The 24218-nt window shown below is 41.9% G+C and overlaps 1 protein-coding gene across 8 annotated transcripts in view; it reads left to right on the top strand.

The window, feature by feature from the left end:
• LOC137635197 (G patch domain-containing protein 2-like) overlaps window positions 1-24218 on the top strand; it is a 784198-nt gene that overhangs the window by 532841 nt on the left and 227139 nt on the right. For all 8 annotated transcript variants that reach the window (XM_068367662.1, XM_068367664.1, XM_068367658.1 and 5 more), the window contains one exon: window positions 3690-3826. In XM_068367662.1, coding sequence (XP_068223763.1) covers window positions 3690-3826 — 137 coding nt within the window. The remainder of the gene's footprint in view (window positions 1-3689; window positions 3827-24218) is intronic.

Here is a 24218-nt window from a genome sequence, read left to right as displayed (position 1 = left end):
TTTAATAAAGTTATGCAAGGTTTAGAAGGGATATAATATATTTCAACACACTTTGGATGTAAGTCAGTGTTTCATCCATCCTCATCTTCATGTAAAGAAGGGTAAATAGAAGAAAATGAAAGGTATCCCTACCCTATTCATTTATAACTGGTTGAGGAGGTTATGCTCATTTGATCAGGTTCCGTTTCAGGGCCTTTGCAACGACACCTCTCGGATTTTTTTTTATTATAGTTGTGTATTTCTTTCTATTATAATAATTTGCTTTTTCTTCACATACGATATACAAAAAATTCTAAAGTTTACTCACTGAATAGAAATAATTCTATTTTTTTCAAGTTTTTTTTATTAAGACTTATTTCAGTAAAAAAAATATTAGTGCTTACCTTAACTAGATAACATTAACCTGTGATGAGCAAGTGGCCAAGCTATCAAGTTAAAAAAGCACACTGCCTTTTGAAACTCAACTAAATTGATCAGCTTTAACTGAAACATCACCAACAGCATTAGAGGTTTAAGAGAATCATATGATATGAAATACCATCCACAAAGGAAAAATTAAGTTGCTTAAGAGTGCATACTTTACCGAATGGAAGGATATTAAGATCCAGACCACCAACTAGGTGTTTTGCCTCACAATCTAGTTGTGTAAAGTAGCAACCAGAAATGTGGGAATGCAAGTGTTTGGCAGCAGAAGGATCTAAAGTAATTAAAGAAGTGAAGGGGGATCTCAATTTTGTAATGCTGAGTGAACATTCAAAGACCTTATTAAATGGAACACTTATTCTACACCTGAACAAGAAGTCAGGTTAGGCCTAGCAACTAGGCAACAAATATCAGAATTACCGCCTACAAGCAAAGACTCACAGGCCTTGTAGAGAGGAAGCTAGATAAGTTGAAAGCTTTGAAACTCATCACTATCAAGTCTTAGCTGGATATGTGTGTAATAGAAAATGGTGCAGTTGGGTCATATTCATCATCAATCCTACTTTAAACATCCAGCCTAGTCTTCTTTGTGTTTCCCCCTAAACTGAATGCATGTTTCATTAGCACTTGAACTTAGAATATACTTTCCCTGTGAGGCACAGTGAGGCAATTGCACTTCTCAAAACGATAATTTGAATCAATACTATTCCAGTTCAATGATTACTAAGAAATCCAGAGGGAGACAGCTTTAGATACAATAAAAGTTATCACAGGCTGGAAGAGGTGTACAGTACGTTGGTTCGGACCGATGTCAACAGAGAAACTGAAATAACAAAGACCCTAGCACTAGGCTTCTTGCCATTAACTGCTAGTGTATCCGTTAATAGGAAAGGAAATCAACTTTTTTTTTTAATGTTAGAGATAAATTTCATGAAACCAAATTTTTGGAGAAGAAACAATAGAAGGGCCAGGGGAGGTACAAAGAAATAAAGACTATTTTTGTGCTCTGAAAATTTGAGTTGCTTTAAATGACAATTTAGGTGGGGAGCCAAGTTGCTGGATTGCATTGGGTGTTTACATATCGGATCCAGGGAAGAGTTGGCTACCAAGGTTCAGATGACTCGAGAGTAGTTCAAAGTGAGGATGAGCACATAGATTATTGAGAAAGGCTCTTGAAATTCTCCAGTTCCTCTAATTAAGATAACACTTGTTATGGATGCAAGACTTAGATGCTAGTATCCTCTTAAATTTATCAAAGCAAAATTGCAGTAAAACTGTCCTGCACATAAGATATAAAACATCTAAATCATAATTTTAGGAGAAAAACAAAATTATAGGGAATCCTCATTTCATGGACTTCAACTCTTACCTGGTGTGTTCTTACCTGGTGTGTTCTACCATCTGACTTGGTATGGTAGGTTCTCCTGATGACCTGCCCTAAGCAATGAAGAAATAGTATGCCTCATAACCAGCTCTCTTTTTACTTAATGCAAATAAATGGGAAGGGGTTGGGAAAGTTTCTACTTTTTATTCATGGCTATGTGTTTTTAAGGTTTTGCTAAGAAGTCAAGTGCAAAAAAAATTGCATTGGTTTTCAATTTCTAACATGGAACTCATCAAAGCAGTCTAAATATTGTTGACCTGTCTCAAAGATACAGAAGCCATTAGAAAGCATGTCTTCATCATGAGAGCCACCAATGAAGTGATGATACTTGAGAACCAGGGAGATGTCCCAATTAGGAGGTTCAAACATCCCTTGAGGAACAACAAAAATGTTGAATAAGCCTCTTCAGGTTTTTTAAATTAGTCTACATCTAGTCCAAGAATATTAAATACTGGTAAAAGAGCAGACCTATAATGTTTGCATCTTACTTTTAGGCATTTAGGTCCACTGGTCTAAAACCTTGTAGGTCAGATTAATTTCAAACAAATCTACCAATAGCATACCACACCAGACACCAAAGATCATTGCATATCTTCAAATTCAGTGACCACTGACAGGCAAGCCTCCTTTTTCCTTACTGAGACTGTTGGATATTAGGTTGTGCTATAATGAAGCATGCCTCGAAACTATAAAGTTGTCATTTGTCTCCAACATAAAGATATCTATCTACCAATAGCATACCACACCAGACACGAAAGATCATTGCATATCTTCAAATTCAGTGACCACTGACAGACAAGCCCCCTTTTCCCGACTGAGACTGTTGGATAGTAGGTTGTGCTTTAATGAAGAATACTTTGAAACTATACAGATGTTATTTGTCTCCAACATAAAGATATCTTCTGCTTGACAGAAGATCATATCTCTTTTACCACTCTTATTTTGTAAGTAAGCCAAATTTGTTGAATTTTTGGTTGTTATACCTACTACAATATGCCCTTCCAGAAGTGGGGCAGATGCTTGAGGCTTAAAAAGACAGCCTTTACCTATATGAAATGGATGTTCTGTCTTTTACACCGAGATGCCTCGAGTTCCTTTTTCTCGGGGATCTGGTAAGTGTACTCTCCAATTAAGACTAAATTTGTCCATGAATACCAATATCTGGTGAAAGGAGCAAGAAGAACTACTAATGGGTAACTGAGGTCTTGCCACCTTTGATGATTCTTAAAGATATTTTCCAAGACTTACAAAAACTTAGCAAGCTTTAGTTGAAGGGACTGTAATCAGAGGCTATTTTGCAGGACTAAATTTTTCCATTGACAGACTTCTTTTCTTGGATTACCACAACTTGTTCATTGGCTCTAGATGACACTAAAACTATTTGATCAAGGAAGTTAATCCGTGATTCTATTCTTCAAACCAGGCGAGAAATATGGAAACAGCTGTCAATAGCTCTGCAAACTTAGGGAATGAAGCACGTGATCAATAAATACCTTTATTTCGGGATGTTGCATGCAACGTTATGTTACCATAGTACTAATGTCTATCAGATTTGAAGACTGTAAACCTAGGAACATTCGAAGATCACGAATGCTTGCAAATTATGAATGGTGGTTTGTGATGAAAGAAACGATTGTTTAGCTCAACGAATTTTTTTTCATTAGTTTTAATTATATTTTTCTTGCAGGTATATTAATTGTTAATTGTTTTATTGTCTATTTTATGAATAAATGTCTTTCAAGAATTGGTCATATATTCTCTGCTATTGTGTTCATTGTAAGAAGGTTTTTTTTGTGTGTGTGAGACTATTTAATTGGAATGCTTGGAAATTTCTATTCCAGAACTTAGCCCTCTTCTGAATTACCTCACTTTGTCTTTATAGGACCCAACTCAATCAGAACTGCGGTTACGTCCTATGACAGATAAAGATCTAGATCAACTTAATCACCTAGCCAACCTTTATTCCTTAACCGTCCGAAGTGGTGATGACCAAACTGCTCCGATCCTTACAAAAACAAGGTACAGCCTACTTATTGGGTAATGAATTTAAGAATACTGCTTTACAGGTCTGATGTACATTATCATCATTATTTTTTCGATGCCATTACTTTTAACAGGATTAAGATCTGGTTAAAAAGGTGATGCCTTTGATGTCTAGTGAAGAAAATGCCAAATTGGTTTTCTTGAAAAAGTATTAGCTTTTATGATTAGATAAAACCACTACAGTACATAAATCATATACAGTACATTTTCCTTGAATTCTCTAGGTTTTCAAGAGGGAAATTTTTATGATATCTCTCTCTCTCTCTCTCTCTCTCTCTCTCTCTCTCTCTCTCTCTCTCTCTCTCTCTCTCTCTCTCTCTCTCAGGTGGGAAATTCGATTTGCGTAACATCGAACATTTCGTGTTAACAGAATATATCTCAATAAATTTGAACTCTTTTAACTTAGAAAAATTTTAACTCTTGTAACTTCGAAATCGGGTTAACAGAACTAGTAGTGTTAATGGGGAGTTAACTGTATTCGATTTCATATCGGAAGCATTATTGCATTCTAGAGAATTACGATTATTCAAATAGTTAGTTGTGCTTTAATTAAACATTTAAGAACTTTTGTTTTAAATGTGTTTTATTTTAAGTAAGTATTTTGGGTGCTGTGATCAGATCAGCTGATGCACATAAGAATCAGTAACAAAGAGTAATGTTTTTACTATTTCTCAACTTATTCAAAACACCTACCAAATATAGTTAATATAGTATTACATAAGCACCGATGTCTTATAAGCTATCATAATTTTCATATGTTACGTTTATAGCTCTCTCTCTCTCTCTCTCTCTCTCTCTCTCTCTCTCTCTCTCTCTCTCTCTCTCTCTCTCTCTGTGAGTGTGTGCGTGTAACAAATGAAGTCTTTGTTTCTTTGAAAAGTCTATTGAATACTCAGTGACAGAGCCGTGGTAAATGATTTCCTAAGCTTTATAATCAAACACCACAGAGCTAAAAACTATAAAATATTGTGCATCGACAACTCCCAGTACAATAAATATGAGAGAAGTGTTTCAAATAAAATATTGAAATTGGTAGGCTATGTTAATTGAAAAATGATAGATCAAGAAATAATTGTTTATTTTAGTAAATATGAAATATCCTTCGGTAACATGTCTTAATAATAAGGGAGTTATTTTATTCGAAAATTGAGGTAGACTGCGGGACTACGCTGGGTTGATCAGCTGATTTGAATGTAAACAATGCTTGATTATAATTTTCTGTTTTTAAATACAAATACAATACTAAAATGTGAATATTACATGCATTATTATTGGATACAATGAAGTAAAACACCAGTTTAAACAAATTATAGCTTTAATTTTTCACCACAGTAAATGGATATACACTGTACAATTCCTGGTTCCGGGTTCCTTATTGCTCACTCCGTTGCGGGCACTCTATCACTTTATAGATAGGTGCAAAGCTTCTATTGTAAGCTTATTCTTATTATTGTTATTAAGTTTATATTACCTGTGCCTTAAATAAATTAATACCGTAATGAGATTCTCAATCATTACTTTTATTCCATTCTACCTTGAAATTAGATAGGATAACACCTTGCTATCATCAGTTTTAGCAACCTATTGTGGTCAGTTTTGACTTCTTGAATTCCGATTTTATATGCATTGCCCTACCTATAAATGCAGTCAGATCCCTGCTAAGATTTTTCAGCGTACCTAAACTTATGTCTACATTCATTAGCTGTCCTAATTTTGGGCATAAAAATAAATGTTCGGTAGTATCTTCATCTTTGCAAAGGTCACACAAATTATCTTCATATTTTCCCCTGTAATTCGCTTTTAAGTTGAGCATATTTAATCTTGTCTTCATTACAAGGGATGCCTTATCCAGATTCATTTCTCTGATATAAGGTAGTGGGCCATTTCCTTTAATAAATCTTAATTTTTTCATTACTTTCTTTTTTTTTTCTTCAATAGTTTCTTCTATATTTTTCAATAATTCTTTTCTTGATTTCTTTTTTCAGGGTCCTTTTCCCCCAATTTCTTATTTCTTCAACTTCCATCCCAAATTTACTACAGATTTCTTCTATGCTCTTGCTCCAGCTCTTTCCATACGTGTTCTTCAACTGGGAGAGCTAGGACCAGTATGGTGGAAAGATAGGTAGTGGCAGCTGTACTCCCAGTATGATGAGTGTGTGCTATTTGATATCATCGCCCAGCTTGAATTTTATCGTGATTATGAACATTTTTATTTGATAGGTATTGCAAAACCTCAAAGAAAGAACCTACGATAAAAAAGGGCCAACTAATTTACTATTTCTTAACTTATTCAAAATATCTACTATATATAGTAGATAAGCTATCATGATTTTGATATAATACATTTATAGCTCCCATTATAGCATTAGTTATCTCTCTCTCTCTCTCTCTCTCTCTCTCTCTCTCTCTCTCTCTCTCTCTCTCTCTCTCTCTCTCTCTCTCTCTCTCTGTAAAAAATTAAATCTTTGTTTCTTTGCAAAGTCTCTATTGAATACTCATTGACGGAGCTGTCATCAAGAATTTCCTAAGCTTTATAATCAAGCACCACAGAGCTAAAAACTTTGAAATATCGTGCATCGGCATCTTAATGAAACCCCAGTTAAGTTGATGCGATTCAACTCGACAGTACAAGTTAATAAGATATGAGAGAAGCATTTCAAATAAAACTATTGAAATTAAAATGCTACTGTATTTGGAAAATGATAGATCAAGTAATAATTGTTTCTTTTAGTAAATATGAAATATTCTTCGATAGCATGATTTAATAAGGGAGTTTTTTGGGCTCAAGCCATGTCGTCCTGATGGAAGGTTCCTTCAATAGCTTCCTTTGGATATATATAACTACTAAAATATTCCCAGAGAATTAAACTAAAGGTTTTCACAGAATTCTAACTTCTGGAGCGAGTATTCTAAGGGTTATCCCTTTAGAATATCGTATATCAACAGGGGACGCATGCATTAACACGTCACATGGCCATCTGCACCCCACCTAGCGTTTACGCTTCGAGGGGGGAATGTGGGAAATAACTGAGGTGCCGTTCCAAAGTTACCCTCCCTTCGTCACTGTTACGATACTCACAACGTAAACAAACCGGCGCCATACTTGTGTGACGTCACGTCCGTCCACTTCATTCCTTTCTTAGTAGCGATAACGCCCTTTGGTTTGTTCCCTTTTATCGCTGTTTATAGTGTGCATCCTTCAAGATGTCTCAGCCTTCTGCTTCGCCTTCTTCTGGAAAGTTGAGTACCAGGTTCTTGTATTGTTTAAATATGCTCTGGCCGTCGAGTAACGACTTTTTACGCTAAAATCTTGTGTTTTGTGGCCGAGCTGTGCCTTGCCCCGGGACGTCATTTTACGGCACTGCTGTTCGCTTGCATGCGTTATTTAACTAAGATAAATCTTTAGTTATTTAGTCTTCATTATTAGGAATAAGTTATATTATGACGATAGTGGTCCTCGGCGCTCTTAGTTAGCCGACTCCATACTAGCCTTTCAGCCTAGCATATGCCACAGCCTAGTGTTCATGTTTGCTTCAGCATGATATAATAAGTGTTCCTAGTGCTTACGCTAATGAAGATATAGGCTTAGATAGCCAGCATAGCCTTACCCGGCCTTATAACTAAATTTATCTTGGGTTATTTAATCTTCATTTTTAGGAATAATTATTTTATGCCGTTTGTGGTCTTCGGCGCTCTTAGCCAGTCGACCCCATACTAGCCTTTCAGCCTAACATAGGCCGCAGCCTAGTATTCATATTTACTTCTGCATATGAGTGTTCTTAGTGTTATTTTAATGAAGATTTAGGCATACAAGATTCCATGTTGCACATATTTTCGCCTTCGAGGAACCATACAAGGAACGGTGCCTGGCCCAGCCAGGCCACACCTAACCCAACGCTGGGACCCTTGTATGCTTCCTTATCTCCCTCACCCTAATGTATCTCCCTCTGGGTAGCCTTGCTATTCCTAGCCCCTTACCCCAAACATTTCGGGTAGGTTAGGCTAGGTAGTTCTTCCCTCTTCCCTCCCATAGTGTATGGGGGGATTTCGGTCAGAACCCCAGAGTACTTATCATTCATCCCAGTCCACCCCTAAGGAACGTCTTTCCCTTGGGGTATCGACTGAGACTGAAGGTGGGAGGGGTAGGCCTAGCCCTCCCCCTCTAGACTGCTCTTGGTTGAGACTCGTCCCTTCCTCCTGTAGCCTAGCGATATGCATCCCCAGCCTTACCTAATCTAGGAGGAGATCTCCTGGTTTAGGTTAAGCCTTGGGGGTCTCTGTTTTATTATAGTTTAGGACAGTTCACCAGTTCTGTTCCTACTCTGAGCTAACCTACCCTAGGGTTGGAGAGCGCTTCTCTCCTACCTGGGTAGTATAGAAAACAGATTCCCCCACCCTCTGGGAGCTTTAGGGTCGCGATCCCTTCTGCCCCCCTCCCCCCCCCCCCCCGGCCCCCCTCCCCCACTCTATTCTTTGTGTCAGCTTGCCTTCCCACCCCTGTCCACTGTCCTACAATTCCCCCTCAGGGAGAATTGTAGGTTAAGCTGCGCTCTCCTGCCTGGGTGGCCGCTCTGCTACACTTCCCCCTCATAGTCGAACTATGGGGTTGTGTTAGCGGCCGCCCTACCGGCAGTAGATCACCCTCCCCCCCCCCCCTGTCCTGAGTGTTCTCTGATCCTCCCTTGGATTACCTTAGGCACCCAGCCGTCTGCCGGCTCCCTGCCGTCGGGTGATAGGGTTCCCCCCCTATCATGATTACACTCCTTCCGGAGGAAAGCCGGTTGGGTATCGGACATTACCCTTCCTCCTTCCTCCTTCCTCCTTCCTCCTTATCTTTCTCTCTCCTATCATGGTGCTGGTCCACTGCCTCCGCCGCCTCCCGGCGACTGCCGCCGGCACGCCAGGTGACTCCCTACTACATAGGACCTTCCTATCTCAGGTTTACCTAAGGCAACACCTAACCGGCTGCCGGGGGCCGCCGCCCCTTGCCGCCGCTAGTCGCAGCTAGTCGCCAGCACACCCAGTGACCTTCTTACTTCATAGGACTTTCTGTCTGAAGACCACCTATGGCGTCAGCCTGCCGGCTGGCGGGGGCCGCCGCCCCTTGCCATCGCCACCGGCGACCGCCGTCCCTTGCCGCCGCCGCCGGCTTCTCAGACACCTTCCATCTTATGTACCCAGTTAGGTTCACCATCGCCGGCGACCTGCCACCGTGCCGGCGGTCGCCCCTATAAGTGTTTCCTACCTCTCTGCTACTCAGTGTGTAACCTTGATGGATTCACCCTGCCGGACCAGACCTCCGGCTTGCCACCGGCTTGCCGGCAACGCTCCACGGCTTCCAGGGACAAGCACCCCTTCCCCCCCGGCTGCCGGCCCCGTGCCGGCAGTCGACTTATACATCTATATAGCCAGACTGATCTTCTTTGCTGTTTCATACCCTGAAGACAGTGTCTGAGCTGTATGAGTGTACCATACAATGTTTCCAGCATACTCTGTGCTTCTCAGTGCAGTCTCTTACCGGGAGCTTCCCAAATATTGAGGGGTTTATCCTATTTCCCGTCCTTTATCTAAGTTCTGAACGATCTCAGACCTTCTCTACCCTGCAGACAATTCCTTTATAAGGAAGCCTAGTCTGGCTTCCCCATAGGGATACCATTCCCTCTCCTATAACCTCAGGTTCTAAGGAATTGCCAGCAGAAAAGGTTGGGGTACCTGGCTGGACGGGATTCACAAGTATGTGTCTTCCTTCTTCTTTTCTAGCTCACCTATCCGGAGCTCACATAACACAATTCTAAGTTTAAGAATTAGATTAAGGAATCTTAATTTAAGAGTAATGTAAGGCATGACTCTATTTCCATGTACTCATGTTCTCTTTCTTTTACAGGAGGAGTACGTGAAATGTGAAAGCCCCTTCTGCTCGGTCCGCCGCCCGGACTTTTACGGGCACGGTGCGTGTCGGACTCACGCCCCCTGTACGGCAAAAAAGGGCAACCTCAAGTACTGGGATCCAGTCTCCTGCCCAGTCTGCAAAGGCCTCCTTGACGAGGGGTTCGACAACCCCCCGTCCTTAGAAGCCAGGGACAATGCTCAAGAGAAACTGCGCAGGTAGGTGCGCGGTTTCCAGAAAAACGCTGCCGGGCCGTGTCTCCCCAATGAGAAGATGAGGGCCATCCTTTTTCCGAAAGCGTCGGCAGATTTTGTGATCCCCCAGGATCAGATCCCCTTGGTTCAAGTGACCGTAGAACCGGACATCGAGACTACACTTAGCAAGTGTAGTCTAGACGAGGTGGAGAAGATGTCGGACGTGTCCGACGACACCGAGAGGACCCTCATGGGCGAGGATCCGGAGGAAGAAGAGGATCAGCTTGAATACCCTGATTCGGAGGGCGAGGTTGCCCCTCCTCCTCCGCCAGCTCCCGTAGTGGTCGAGGAGCCAGTCCCCTCTACCTCCGCCGCACCGCAGCCCCTGGTGCCTGCCACTGAAGATGCCATCCGGGTATTGGTGGTCTTAATGGACGAGAAGCTTAGTAAGCATTCCGCTCAGATTACAAGCCGTTTCTTGGAATTGAGGCAACCGAAGAAGATCTTGGTTAAGGATCTTCCTTCCTGCTCGGAGTCTAACCCCTGGAGGTATGCTGAGCACATGCCAATCACAACTGGCAAGATATTCATAAATGACAAGCTAGGGTCTATCCTCCTGGAAGAAGTGGAATTCTTCCCTAATTTCGAAGCTTACCCGGACTGTTACGACCGAACCAGCCTCCAAGGAGGAGACTGAGCCCAAAGAGGTGATCGTGTTCGATCACTCAAAGGCCCAAGCTTTACTGGCAGATTACCTGAAGAGCTGCAGCTTTACTAATTCGAAAATGCCGGCTCTGAGCAAGAAGCACCCGTCCTTTCTTGCTCCCCCTTCCGCATCCTTCCCCTTTGTGGAAAAAGCATTTCATGCGGTCATGAAGGCGGTGGAAGAAGGAAATCCCTGTCCTACCCTGGAGGAGTGTAGGCCCCTCTCCCTCGCCCTTCCCCCCGATGACAAGTTCTGGAAAGATATCCAGTACACCTTCACAGTTGGGAAGCTGGACCCTGACGTAGCTGGACGTCAGTTTAACGAGGACCTCCCGAAATTGAATGACCACCTTCTTCGTCGGGAGTAAGAGACCAAGGAGAGACTGGCTGCCTCCCTGTCTCACCAGGTCATGGCTGGGGACATTAGAGTCCCAGACTTCTATATGGTTTTTGCAAAAACCCACCTAGTGACTTCATCAGGTCCAGAAGAACCTGCAGAGAGTTCGTGTTTGCCAACGCGGCAGTGAAACACGAACCCCGGAAACTCATCTCCTCCAACATCTGGGGTAAGCATCTCTTTCCCTCTGACTTGGTGAAAGAGATCATCGACAAGGCCACCTCTGAGAATCGGAACCTTCTCAACAAATGGGGCATGTCGCGTAAAAGGAAATCCTCCGAGGACGAAGGCCCTCAGCCTAAGAGGAAATCCTCCAAATCCTCCAAACCAAGACCCCAGCAGCGTCAACAAAAACGCCAGTTTCCGGCTCCCGCTACTCCCCAAGTGGTCACTCAACCGCAACAGACCTTTCAGTTGGTCCCCCAACCGGTGGTGCCACAATCACCAGCCTTTACCCCTGCCTACGAGCGTCAGTCAACTACTTTTCGTCCCAAAGGTAGAGGCTCAGGCAGAGACTCCTCGCGCCGCCCCTCCAGGGGCAGAGGAGGAAAGGGAGCTAGGGGCCGAGGTGGCAAGTCCTCGGGAAACCAGAAGCAATGAAGTGCTTCCGGTGGGAGGAAGACTCCGCCTCTTTCAGGATCGCTGGACCTTTGATCCTTGGGCACACAGCATCATCAAGAAGGGACTAGGTTGGAGCTGGACGCAACCACTTCCAGCCTTCCACCAATTCTTCCAGCCATCAACCCCCCTCTTGGAAGAATATGTCCTAGAACTCTTGAACAAGAAGGTGATCAAGAGGGTAAAGTCCACCAGGTTCCAGGGAAGACTGTTTTGTGTTCCCAAGAAGGACTCAGACAAACTCAAAGTCATTCTAGACTTGTCCCCCCTCAACAAGTTCATTGTGAACAACAAATTCAAGATGCTGACTCTTCAATAAATAAGAACCCTACTGCCCCGCAAGGCCTACAAGGTCTCAATAGACCTGGCGGATGCCTACTGGCACATCCCAATGAACCACCACGCTTCCTCCTACCTAGGATTCCGGCTCAATCGAAGAAGCTACGCCTTCAGAGCCATGCCCTTCGGGTTCAACGTGGCTCTGAGAATCTTCACCAAGCTAGCAGACACAATCGTCCACCACCTACACCTTCAGGGCATCCAAGTGATGCCCTACTTCGACGACTGGCTAGTCTGGTCGACTTCGCCAGAAAGGTGTTTGACAGCTTGCAGCAAAGTAACCCAATTCCTGGAACATCTGGGTTTCAAGATAAACACCAAGAAGTCTCGCCTCGCTCCAGCCCAGAAGTTCCAATGGTTAGGAATCCATTGGGATCTTCAGTCACACCCGCCTTTCCATTCCATTAAAGAAAAGGAAAGAAATAGCAGGGTCTGTCAGAAAACTTCTCAAATCCAAACGGATCTCAAGACTACAGCAAGAGCAAGTTCTCGGCTCACTACAGTTCGCCTCAGTGACAAACCCAGTGCTACGAGCACAGCTAAAGGATGTATCAGGAGTCTGGAGAAGAAACGCATCCGTCGCTCGAAGAGACCTCAAGAGACCCCTACCAAACTGGCTTCGCTCCCTGCTCAGCCCGTGGTCAGAAGCAAGGACCTTGAAAAGATCCATCCCTCTCCAACCTCCACCTCCATCGCTCAACATCCACATGGACGCTTCTCTGGAGGGTTGGGGGGGCCACTCCCACCAACGACAAGTTCAAGGAACATGGTCTCCCCTATTCAAGACGTTTCACATCAACATCTTGGAGGCCATGGCGGTTCTTCTCACCCTGAAGAAATTATCCCCGCGTCCTTCGATACACATCCGTCTAACTCTGGACAGCTCGGTGGTAGTCAGATGTCTCAATCGTCAGGGCTCGAGATCGCCCCACCTAAATCAGGTGTTACTACCCATCTTCCGCCTAGCGGACAGGAAGAAGTGACACCTGTCTGCAGTTCACCTACAAGGGTTCCGCAACGTGACGGCGGACGCTCTATCGAGGACAAACCCCATAGAGTCGGAATGGTCCCTAGACGCAAGATCATTCTCCTTCATCTCTCGTCAAGTCCCGGTACTACAGATCGACCTCTTCGCGATGAGCGACAACAAGCAACTTCCTCGATATGTGGCCCCTTACGAGGACCCCAAAGCGGAAGCAGTGGACGCCATGTCCCTGGATTGGAACAGATGGTCCAAGATTTACCTGTTCCTCCCACCCAACCTTCTGCTGAAAGTCCTCTCCAAACTGAGAACCTTCAAAGGGACAGCAGCCCTAGTGGCTCCCAAGTGGCTCCGGAGCAATTAGTTCCCCCTAGTCCTGGAGCTACAGCCCAAGCTGATCCCTCTGCCGGGCCCAGTTCTCTCCCAACAGGTACAGAAGTCGACTGTCTTCGCTTCATCAAAGAAAGTCAAGGATCTTCATCTCATGATTTTCTCTCCCTAGCCGTGAGGAAAAGGTTTTGGATCTCAAAGAAAAGATTAGACTTCCTAGAGGAATACAAAACAAAGTCTACCAGAAGACAATATGAATCATCCTGGAAGAAGTGGGTATCCTTCGTCAAGGCAAAAAATCCTACGGAAATCTCCATAGATTTTTGCATGTCCTTCTTTATTCACCTTCATGGACAAGGCTTGGCAGCCAACACGATTTCCACTTGCAAATCGGCCTTGACCAGACCACTTCTATACGCCTTCCAAATAGATTTATCCAACAAGATCTTTAATAAACTACCGAAGGCGTGCGCTAGACTCTGTCCAGCACCTCCACCGAAACCCATCACCTGGTCCCTGGATAAGGTGCTTCATTTTGTCTCTAGCCTGGACAATGATTCCTGTCCTCTGAAGAACTTGACTCAAAAAGTAACCTTCCTTTTTGCTCTCGCCTCGGGAGCCAGAGTCAGTGAAATAATGGGCATTATCAAGAGAAGAGCACCAGATACAGTTCGCCGACACGGGGGAACTTACCCTCTTCCCCCCGACCCCACGTTTTTCACTAAAAATTAACTTCCCACCAAAAGATGGGGCCCTTGGAGAATCTGCCCCCTGAAGGAAGATGTCTCTCTATGCCCAGTGGAGAGTTGTGGCGGGATGTTTAAAAAACAAGCCCCACACCCTGAATCACACCTACAGACAATTGTCCTCAACAAAACAAACTTTCCCCTTACGTAATCTACAACCAGACTCTTGGACAAAAGGACAAAACAAAACAAAACATAACCTTAAAACTATAATTCTTAAACCTTAAAATAAATCATAAACCATCCACATTCAAAATAAATACTTTAAACCAATCAAAACTTAACACTATAAGATAAATAAAACTAAATATATAATTAACAAAAAAACCTTTCCGCAATCCAATAAATCTTAACGAAACTTAAAACTAACCGCAACCCAAACATGAAAACACAAAACACATATATATTACGAGTTCAACACCAAAATTTGTATGCTCATATATATTATTTGCAACACAGTCGTTCACAAACTGCCGAACTGTCTTTCCCGGCACAACCCTCAATCTGTGATTAACAGGTTAAACTGTATGGCAAGTTGCCACCACTGCCTCCCTAATCGGGGTCGTAATCATCATCGTCATCATCCTTATCATCATTATCATCATCAATAGCAGCAATCGAAGTTCATTCGGTCCGGGTCATCAACAATAATATATCCAAAGAGCAGTCTTAAATACAATCTCTTACAGGCCAGGTCGTCAACTAAAGATCGGCATTCAAAAAATAACTCTCCAAAGGAGGAATCGCAGCTTTGAAAATCAAAAAACACTTCCACGCTGGTCGAAAATATATAAATAGTTATCCAGCACTCACACAACTGCCTTAAGCTGCAGTCAAATAAAAAAAGCCTTCGCTCCGAAACATTCACCACTGTCGTAACCTAACTAAAAAATGTAAACAAACAATCTCATTTGTACCAACAGTCTTTCTCACCACCAACGATCATTCTCTAACTACCACTTGCTCTTCGGCGCGCACCGCAGTCACACAAACACACAACCAAACACACAACCAAACACACAAACACACACACAAACACACACTCAAACACACACACACACTCGCGCGATCTAGCAAAACTAAAGCAAATGAAATTCTCTCTCTCTCTCTCTCTCTCTCTCTCTCTCCTCTCTCTCTCTCCTCCTCTCTCTCTCTCTCTCTCTCTCTCTCTCTCTCTCTGGATTTGGCAAAAACAAAAAATAAAAATAAAGTTAAAATAAATCCTCCACATTCCTCCCCCCTTACTTTGCCAAATTCTTCTCACACAACACTTACATTATTTTTTTCATAACCCAGTCGCAGTCGGGAACGGGACCTCTACTCCGAGTAACTGGGCCTCCATATACTCTCTCATTCACTTCTTCCTTATCACAATCATTCGCTACATTAACACTATTTCTATCTAAATCCCTATCATCTAATATATCCTGTACAATCATATCTACCTCGTTCTCATCTGGCCCCTATAATTACACTCATTTCTGTAAACAGTTCATCCATTTCATCAAAAACATTCTCAACTTTAGTAAAAGATTCATTCATACTACTAATCATTCTCCTATCTCTCACTCTCTCATTTGTCATCCTTTCTTTTACATCACCTAAGGAAAAGCCACACACACTATAGGTATCATTCATACTCAGCCATGATTCATCTGTATTAACACATTTATCTTCCATACACACTTGCACATTTACACCCTTGTCATACTTATTTCTATTCTCACTTTTACTTATAAAATTTCCCCTTCTTTCATCTTTACTTAAAGCTCTTGTATTCTTCCTTTTCTTATATTCTACTAACACTAACTGTTTACCTTCCAGACCTAAGTCCTCATACATACTAGGTTCACCCTTGTTCCTTTTCAACCATTTACTCATCCCATTCTCTTGGATATACTCGGGTACCTCTTTCCATTTACGCAACTGGTTGTGGTGGGCCCTAATTTTTTCCCCAATACCACCCACACACAACTTACCCAAAACGTAACTTAATCCACTCGAACCAACTTCTAACACATCATAGGGACCTTCAAATTTATCACGCACCTTATTTACATTCATTCTACCCTTTTCAATTACTTCTTTCATCACTCTCTCACCAACTTTAAAGCTTTCAAACCTCTTATTTGCTTTCCTCCACACATCTCTATCATCCTCCGACACACCCAACCTCGGTCTTATTATTTTTTCAAAATTTAACACAAACTTACATGGAGACATACTCGTACTCTTATGCACTGTTGCATTGTAAGCCCACAACGCTCTACCAACATACAAATCCCAATCATTATCACATGTACTCATCATTCGCAAAATTTCAGTTAATGTTCTTACAGTCCTTTCAGCCAACCCATTCGCACTTGGCATATAAGGAGTCGAATACACATGTTCAATACCCCATTCTCTTAACATCTGCTCAAACTCCCATCCAACAAACTCAGGGCCATTATCACTTAACATTCTCACAGGCTTACACACACACATCGGCAACATCACTTGACCAACCATTCTTGCAACAGTCTCGCTCCGTTTATCCTTGATGGGTATTGCATAGGTAAATTTACTCATGTGATCAACCATAACAATCATTCCCACATGTCTTCTCGCAGTCACAGGCAACGAAACACAATCAATCACAAACATCTCAAATGGTTCTTTCATACGTAATCTCAAAACAGGCGGATTAGCATGCACTCTCTGATACTTCCCTTTCTGGCAATCTTCACACGTAGTCGCTACATCCTTACATATCTGACTCAACCCAGGTGTAAACAATCTCTCACGCATGCATTCCCATAATTTATTCTTACCCATATGCCCATATCTGTCATGCACTAACATACACATACTTACTGCTGCATGCATTGGAAACACAGGAACATATATATCTTCATCCATTCCTTTATGTAGAAAATAAACAATATTCTTACACACAATAAGTCTCTTACTAACTTTCTTATACACCTCTAAATCAGACGGCCATTCTTCTACCTCAATACTATTCAACATACATTCACGTAACCTTTTAATTTCCTCACATTCATCTTGCATTTCTTCCACCTCCTCTTTAGTCAGTAGATCATCCTCACTCCTCGTAATATCAACCATGCCAACAAAATTCGCCATAAATACACTATTATCTTCTATCACAACTACTTCACATCCATTCTTCAGAAGCAAACCACTACCAATATCAACTGATAAATCATGCAATCTTAAAAAGTCAATTCCTATCAAAAAACAACTAGGCATCTCATTCTCTCCCATTACAATAAAATTATGTTCCACCTTCATACTTCCCAGTTTTACTTTCAAACGCACTTCTTCCCAAACTAGCAAACTTCCTTTACCTATCCCATGAATTCTCACGCTCGTACATTGCCGTTTCACTTCCCAATTGTACCGCTCTATTTCCTTGATAACAGACATATTCATTAATGACACTTGTGCACCTGTATCAATTAAACTACAGTATTCATTCTCATTTATACCCACATACGTCATCATTCTTCCTTTTACACCATGCATACAAATGTTTACTCTCCTATCAATAGGGTCATCCTTATCACACCCATGGTCATCTTCGCTATCTTCTATGCTCATACCATTCTGATTCAAATCACTCGGACAATCCTCCTTCTTACTCAACAACTTGCAACATCTTTCATTACATTGTAACCTCAATATATACTCCCTTTCAGTCTCTTTATTTGCTCGGTACTGCATCGGACGATTCCACCCAAAATACAAATAAACAGTGACACCATATAACATACTTACTACCAACAATACTTTTGATAACAATTCACCCTCAAGCATACTATCCTCCTCCTTATATGCCATTTCTTTCGATACTTCCTTCCTAACACTCATTCTAAGCTCATCTATACTAGCAGGTATATCCCTATTCAAACCCTTCAATTTAACCTTATTTAACCCACACAAAATACATTTATACACCATGTCATCCCCTTCAAAACTTTGTACCACCATTAAATCTTCCGGCAACCTTTCAAAATTACTATCATTCTCGCTACTCTCTTCTATCTTACCATGCATTCTTGACATCGCATCTGCTATCACGTTCTTACTCCCAGGTACATATTCTAGCTTAAAGTCAAATTCATTCAAATCCTCTATTGTCCTCGCAACTCTAGCATTCACAGACTCTTTCCTAATCATGTACACTAGGGGCTGATGGTCAGTACGCACAATAAATTTCACACCATACAAAAATACCTTCAACGCTTTCACGCAAAACCTTATCGCAGCCAACTCCCTTTCAATCGTGGAATACTTTCGCTCAGCCTTATTAAATGCTTTACTTACATATGCTATCACTCTCAACTGTTCATCTCCATTTATTCTTTGCATTTGAACCAAGCAACCACCCATACTAATCCCACTAGCATCCGTATATAACTCTAGCATACTCGCATGTTCACTATAATCGGGAAAGGCCAAAGTGACGTCTCTCGCAGCCTCTTCTTTCAAGTTTTCAAATGCTTCAATCATACGCTCATCCCATTTCAGTCTCGTACTATTTCTCTTACCTGTCCACTCATTCAAAGGCTTCCCTATTCCCGAACAATCTCTGACAAACTTCCGACCAAATTCAATTAACCCAAGAAAACCTCTCAACTCACGCACCGTATGAGGACGTGGAAACTCTCTCACCTTACTCACAAACTTTTCACTCTTCCTTATACCCGATTCACTCACGACATGCCCAAGAAATTCCACCTCCCCGGCCAACCATGTACACTTTTCAAGCTTAACTTTCACCCCAACTTCTATCAACCGTTCTAATACTGCTTCAAGCAACTGCATGTGTTCCTCAACTGTCTCACTAGCAATCAAAATATCATCAATAAAAACAGTCACCTTCTGTCTATCAAACCCAGCCAGAACTACATTCATCGCCCTCTGGAAGGCAGCAGGCGCATTAGCAAGGCCAAAACTTAATCTTTTAAACTGAAAATGACAATTTCTACTTGAAAATGCCGTAATGGGCCTGCTCCCCTCTGCCAGAGGCATCTGGTAATAGCCCCTAACTAAATCTAACTTTGTAAAAACTTTCATACCATGCATCTTATACACACAGTCAGACACTACATTCATCGGAAAACGTTCTTTAACAGTTACTTCATTCACCTTCCTATAATCAATACACATCCGTAAACTTCCATCCGGCTTTCTTACAGGTACAATAGGGCTATTCCAGGCACTCTCACTCCTTTCTATTACACCCATTTGCTCTAACTCCTGGCACTGCTCTTCTATTTCTCTGGCAATAGGCGGAGAAAAATGTGTAATAGAAAGGAGTGAGAGTGCCTGGAATAGCCCTATTGTACCTGTAAGAAAGCCGGATGGAAGTTTACGGATGTGTATTGATTATAGGAAGGTGAATGAAGTAACTGTTAAAGAACGTTTTCCGATGAATGTAGTGTCTGACTGTGTGTATAAGATGCATGATATGAAAGTTTTTACAAAGTTAGATTTAGTTAGGGGCTATTACCAGATGCCTCTGGCAGAGGGGAGCAGGCCCATTACGGCATTTTCAAGTAGAAATTGTCATTTTCAGTTTAAAAGATTAAGTTTTGGCCTTGCTAATGCGCCTGCTGCCTTCCAGAGGGCGATGAATGTAGTTCTGGCTGGGTTTGATACACATCCGTAAACTTCCATCCGGCTTTCTTACAGGTACAATAGGGCTATTCCAGGCACTCTCACTCCTTTCTATTACACCCATTTGCTCTAACTCCTGGCACTGCTCTTCTATTTCTCTGGCAATAGGCGGAGAAAAATGTCGGGGACGCTGATATATGGGGGTATCATTACTAAGAACTATCTTAAATTCAGGCAGCTTTGATCCCCCACAATCCTCGTCACCGCGACTCAAAACTCTCCGTCTATCCCATAACATCCTATACAATTGTTCCCTTTCTCCCTCACTTGTATTCTCATCTACATTAATTCTTTCTTTCAAACTTTCATAGTCCCAATCGTCATCCTGCTTCATCTTACCCGTCATAACACGTCTCAATTTAACATACCTTTCATCCTCTACATTGACCAACGTATACATACATCCCATGCAATCACCCTCACGTATACCACGTATTCTCTTCCTCCTTACAGTCGGCAACAAGCTCACATACACCTTCGGCTCCTGCAAATTCAAAATACCATCATACACATGCACACTTGCTTTCACCAAATTGCTTGCTTCCGAACCTTCCACTACATATTCACAATTGTCACTATCGGCAATTCCCAGACTATTCGGCCATGCAACTTTTACACTGACAACCTCATTCGCATCTTTTGACTATTTAACACCTTCTTTTGCTATTAACGGCACACCTTTCCATACCTTCGTACATACGCTACCATCTTCATTCAAATAAAATTCCCCACAAAATTTACCCTTAACTTTCATCTCTATCATATTTACACTAGGATGTACAATCATACCGCATTTTTTCAAGAAGTTATAACCTAACAACACATCGTATTTGTCATTTACTCCCTCAACCACATAAAAATCATTATCTTCCATCATCAGCCCCCCAATCATAACATTTTCACGTAACTTTCCTTGCACAGACATACTTAAATTACCGATACCTTTCACTTCACCTTTACACCCCCTAAATTCACACACATCCCTTACCTTATCGTATGCATTCCTAAACATTAAATTGACACCACAACCAGTATCAATCAGACCAACTAGCTCTATTCCATTAAGATTTACTTTTGCACTCATGCAGTCATAAGCTCTTTCGCCCATCACGTCTTCATGTAGTAAACCTTCACGAACATGCATCACATTCACTCCGCACACACTCGAGGACTCACCCAGCTGAACCCTCTTACAATCTAGTTTCCCGAACATCCTGGCTGATTTACTCCCTTTTTCCTACATACCCTAGCTACATGCCCATCTGCACCACATTCAGTACACTTACCCCGTGGCTCCTTGCACATTCTAGCATAATGACCATCCTTACCACAATTACCGCAAATCACATTTGTACGATTACTCCGACATCCACTCGCTATGTGCCCTGTCATACCACACCGATAACATTTTACCCCTTTCTCTTTCGTGCACTCGCTAATTCTATGCCCTACCTCACCACATCCAAAACAAGCACCAAGAGCCCATCTACATTCATTCTTCTTATGTCCTACTTTCCCACATCTATAACACTTCTCTTCATGGATACAACTACCTGACCTATCTTGCGGCGCACTAGCACTCCTATCCCTCCAAACCTGATTCCCTTGCCTAAACCCTTCATTTGTCCTTACAGGTATTCCCACATTACTCGCCCTAACACTCCTATCTACTACACTATCCGCTACCCTCATCGGTCCTCTCATGACAGCATCTCTAAAACTAACAAATTCTGGCACACTTTCCTCCATTCCAGTTCTTACACTCACAGATTTACTTTCTTTCATACATCTATCCAACTCGTAATCCTCAACTATCTCTAAAATATCATCCCATGTCAATCTTTCTTTCGTCCACCTCATTTTCTCCTTCCGTTTCAAATTAACAAACTCAGCAACATTCTCGGGTACAGTAGCCAAAAACTTCTTCATTAACTCCTTATTCTCATTTATACCTTCATCCCCATACTTCTTCCTAGCTAAAGTTTCCAACCTACATACGTACATTGATATCGCTTCTCCTGCATTCATCCGTGCTTCATCAAAATCATTCTTACGCTTATACTTAACACTCCCTTTCATACGTTTTACCTGCTCAATTATTCTCTGTTTCACACTTTCATAATCAACGTCCCCTACACTCATTATCACTCCATACATAGTCAACAAATACCCAGTCAAATATTCTCCTAACTCCCTAGCCCAAACTCTTTTACTATCACCATACTTATCCTGACAATACCTCTCATACTCCTTGAAAAAATCATATACATCCCTACTGCTATGCTCATTGAACCTTTCACACCGAGGTACCTCTCTCATAAACACAGTCTTACACACATCACGTTCATTCTCACTGCTATCATCACTGTCTACTCCCTTGTTACCTTCTTCCTCATTTGAATACAATGAATCCACTTCCACACTTAAATTCCTATCCTTAACCATTCCCTTCTTACCCTTTTTCTTAGTTACCACTTTCACCCATTCACGATCGTCCTTGCTATCAGCCTGATACTTTTTCTTCTCTTTCTTCACATCACTTTTACCTTTCTTATTCTTCCTATTACATTTTTGTTCATCCTTACTATGCCTAATTCCCTTATCTTCTATATCACCATCACTATTACTACTATCACTATCACTTCCTTTCCCATTATCACTAACCTTAACCTTCTCATCCACTATCAACCCATTACCTGAAGCTGAGGACACTCCTCCGACTGCACCTTCCCCCATTATAGTTTTCATCATCCCCATGACTTGCCCCATCATATCTTCCATTCGTTTCTCCATTCGTTCTTCATTCTCTCGCATCCTCATCTCAACACCCTCTTCCACTCTCTCTACAGTTCCCTTCAACTCCCTAAGCTCCTTCTGCATCGCCGCATTCTCCCAGTTCAACCTCTCATTCTCTACTAGCAACCTCTCCTCACGCTCCTTACTCAGCCGCAATTCCTCCCTCAAAACCCTTAATTGCTCCTCCATTTTTCATCAACCTTAATCCTAAATTCGTAACCTAATTCCGTCCTTCGTCCAACAGTCCAGCTTCTATCCCACCTCGGCAGTCCCTGTTCGGGCGCCAAAATAATGTGGCGGGATGTTTAAAAAACAAGCCCCACACCTTGAATCACACCTACAGACAATTGTCTCAACAAAACAAACTTTCCCCTTACGTAATCTACAACCAGACTCTTGGACAAAAGGACAAAACAAAACAAAACATAACCTTAAAACTATAATTCTTAAACCTTAAAATAAATCATAAACCATCCACATTCAAAATAAATACTTTAAACCAATCAAAACTTAACACTATAAGATAAATAAAACTAAATATATAATTAACAAAAAAACCTTTCCGCAATCCAATAAATCTTAACGAAACTTAAAACTAACCGCAACCTAAACATGAAAACACAAAACACATATATATTACGAGTTCATCACCAAAATTTGTATGCTCATATATATTATTTGCAACACAGTCGTTCACAAACTGCCGAACTGTCTTTCCCGGCACAACCCTCAATCTGTGATTAACAGGTTAAACTGTATGGCAAGTTGCCACCACTGCCTCCCTAATCGGGGTCGTAATCATCATCGTCATCATCCTTATCATCATTATCATCATCAATAGCAGCAATCGAAGTTCATTCGGTCCGGGTCATCAACAATAATATATCCAAAGAGCAGTCTTAAATACAATCTCTTACAGGCCAGGTCGTCAACTAAAGATCGGCATTCAAAAAATAACTCTCCAAAGGAGGAATCGCAGCTTTGAAAATCAAAAAACACTTCCACGCTGGTCGAAAATATATAAATAGTTATCCAGCACTCACACAACTGCCTTAAGCTGCAGTCAAATAAAAAAAGCCTTCGCTCCGAAACATTCACCACTGTCGTAACCTAACTAAAAAATGTAAACAAACAATCTCATTTGTACCAACAGTCTTTCTCACCACCAACGATCATTCTCTAACTACCACTTGCTGTTCGGCGCGCACCGCAGTCACACAAACACACAACCAAACACACAACCAAACACACAAACACACACTCAAACACACACACACTCTCGCGCGATCTAGCAAAACTAAAGCAAATGAAATCTCTCTCTCTCTCTCTCTCTCTCTCTCTCTCTCTCTCTGGATTTGGCAAAAACAAAAAATAAAAATAAAGTTAAAATAAATCCTCCACAGAGTCTTAAGGTCTATCTTCGAAGAACTTCGGACTTTGGTGGAGGACAGCTTTTCAAAGGAGAAACGTCGAGCAGCGACCTGTCACTAAAACAACTTAGAGCGAAAATCACCTACTTCATTCGCAGAGCGGATCCTGACAGTACACCCGCAGGTCACGATCCCAGGAAAGTCGCCTCTTCCCTAAATTTCTTCCAATGAATGGACTTCGAAAGCCTCCGATCCTTCACAGGCTGGAAGTCCCCTAGAGTGTTTTTCAAACACTATTCGAAGCAGGTGCAAGAAG

This window comes from Palaemon carinicauda, unplaced genomic scaffold (genome assembly GCF_036898095.1).
Source record: "Palaemon carinicauda isolate YSFRI2023 unplaced genomic scaffold, ASM3689809v2 scaffold10, whole genome shotgun sequence".
Lineage (NCBI taxonomy): Eukaryota > Metazoa > Arthropoda > Malacostraca > Decapoda > Palaemonidae > Palaemon > Palaemon carinicauda.
The sequence above is the reverse complement of the archived record's forward strand: the minus strand, read 5'-3'. Positions and strand labels throughout refer to the sequence as shown.